Below are 1,825 nucleotides of genomic sequence, written 5' to 3' on the forward strand. Positions count from 1 at the left end.
GACCTGACCTAGGGAGGATTTTATTTGGGGTTTATCTTTTAACAATTCGACAGAGACACAACTTTAAAATTTGATTTAATTCGGTTTTATCGGGGGGGAATGTATTTATGTTTTGTTTTAAATATGTTGTGCGCCGCCCTGAGTCCCGTTGGGAGAAGGGCGGCATATAAATTAAATTTATTATTATTATTATTTATTATTAAGTGAAACTGGCTTCTCCATTGACTTTGCTTATCAGAAGGTCGTAAAAGGGGACCATATGATTCCCAGCACACAGCAACGGTCGTAAATATGAGTCAGTTGCCGAGCATCCGAATTTTGATCATGTGACTGTGGGGATGGTGCAACGGCCATGAGTGTGAAAAATGGTCAAACGTCACTTTTTCCAGTGCTGTTCTAACTTTGAATGGTCAGTAAACGAATTGTTGTAAGCTGAGGACTACCTGTACTGTGCTTGAGGAGGAGGATTTCATGCAGGTGGTCCTCGGCCTACGACCGCAATTGGGACCAGAATTTCCATTGCTAAGCAAGGCAGCTATTAAGGGTGTCCCACGTGGTTTTATAACCTTTTTTTGCCGTGGTTGTTAAATTACCGCAGTTGTGAAGTATATAACACAGCTGTTAAGAGAATCCGGCTTTCCCCATTGACTTTGCTTGTTGGAAGCCAGCTGGGAAGGTTGCAAATGGTGTTCATATGACCCCAGGACGGTGCAGCAGTCATAAGTACATGCCAGTTGCCAAGCGCCCAAATTTTGATCACATGACCATGGGGATGCTGCAACAGTCGTAAGTGTGAAAACCAGTCTTAAGTCACTTTTTCCAGATCCGTTAACTTCGAATGGCCACTAAACAAATAGTTGTAAACTGAAGATTATCTGCAGCGTATCCTTGCTGGCTACCGAGTGAGACAAAGGGCTGCTTCTCACCACTGTGCTGGTGTCCAAGCAAGTGTGTTTGTGGATTCTTGCACTTGAGGTCATGGTGCATTTTTTTTGTTTTGTTTCCTTCTCCAGATCGAAGAGGAGATGTTGGCCTTGCAGAATGAACGCTCCGATCGCATCCGCAGCCTCTTGGAGCGCCAGGCCCGGGAGATAGAAGCCTTCGACTCTGAAAGTATGCGTCTGGGATTCAGCAATATGGCACTCACAGGCATTCCAGCTGAAGCCTTCAACCAAGGCTACACGGCCCCTCCTCAGCCCTGGCCCTCCCGCCCGGTTCCCCGCAGCGGCTCCCATTGGAGCCATGGAGTTCAGAATACAGCTGGTGCGCCTCACGCATGGAGGCAGCCTCCCATGCTTGCCCCGCCCCCTTCCGCCTGGCTTCATCCCCCTTCCTCATCTCCCTCCTCCTCTTCCTCTTCCTCCTCGGCTCCTAGTGGCCGCTCCAATGTGGTCATGCTGAGGAACAGCCCCCAACCCCTGCGGCGCACAGCTTCTGGCGGCCAGTCGGACCAGGGCATCAGCCGCTCTGCCAGCGTCACTTCTCACATCCTCAGCGGGTCACATTTTTCCTACTCGTGAAGTAATTGGTAGAGAACAGGGAGACTTGGCTGGAGGCAAATGGGGGATTGGCTGGTGAAAAAGGGAGGGAGGCGGGGCATGTTATCCGGGGTCGATAAGTTAAAAAAACAAAAATGGGAGATGCTGTGAAACTGGACCACAGTGGAAGGCTCTCGGTCATCATCAGTAGCCTTTTGAGTTGTCAATCACCAGGAGAAGGTTGGACTGTGAGATGGAAGGTTGAATTCTCGTCCTCTGGAGCATAGCTGGGGCCTCCTCAGATCGTGGTTTTCTATCCCCCGCCAAATGGATAGAGACAATGAAGC

The 1,825-nt window shown here is 49.4% G+C and overlaps 1 protein-coding gene across 1 annotated transcript in view; it reads left to right on the forward strand.

The window, feature by feature from the left end:
• LOC107291272 (serine/threonine-protein kinase TAO2-like) overlaps positions 1–1,520 on the forward strand; it is a 54,435-nt gene extending 52,915 nt beyond the window's left edge. The window contains exon 19 of the mRNA XM_015820263.1: positions 1,014–1,520. Coding sequence (XP_015675749.1) covers positions 1,014–1,520 — 507 coding nt within the window. The remainder of the gene's footprint in view (positions 1–1,013) is intronic.
• Positions 1,521–1,825: the final 305 nt, after the last annotated feature.

Source organism: Protobothrops mucrosquamatus, unplaced genomic scaffold (genome assembly GCF_001527695.2).
Source record: "Protobothrops mucrosquamatus isolate PMUCROS unplaced genomic scaffold, P.Mucros_1.0 scaffold1102, whole genome shotgun sequence".
In the NCBI taxonomy this organism is placed as follows: domain Eukaryota; kingdom Metazoa; phylum Chordata; class Lepidosauria; order Squamata; family Viperidae; genus Protobothrops; species Protobothrops mucrosquamatus.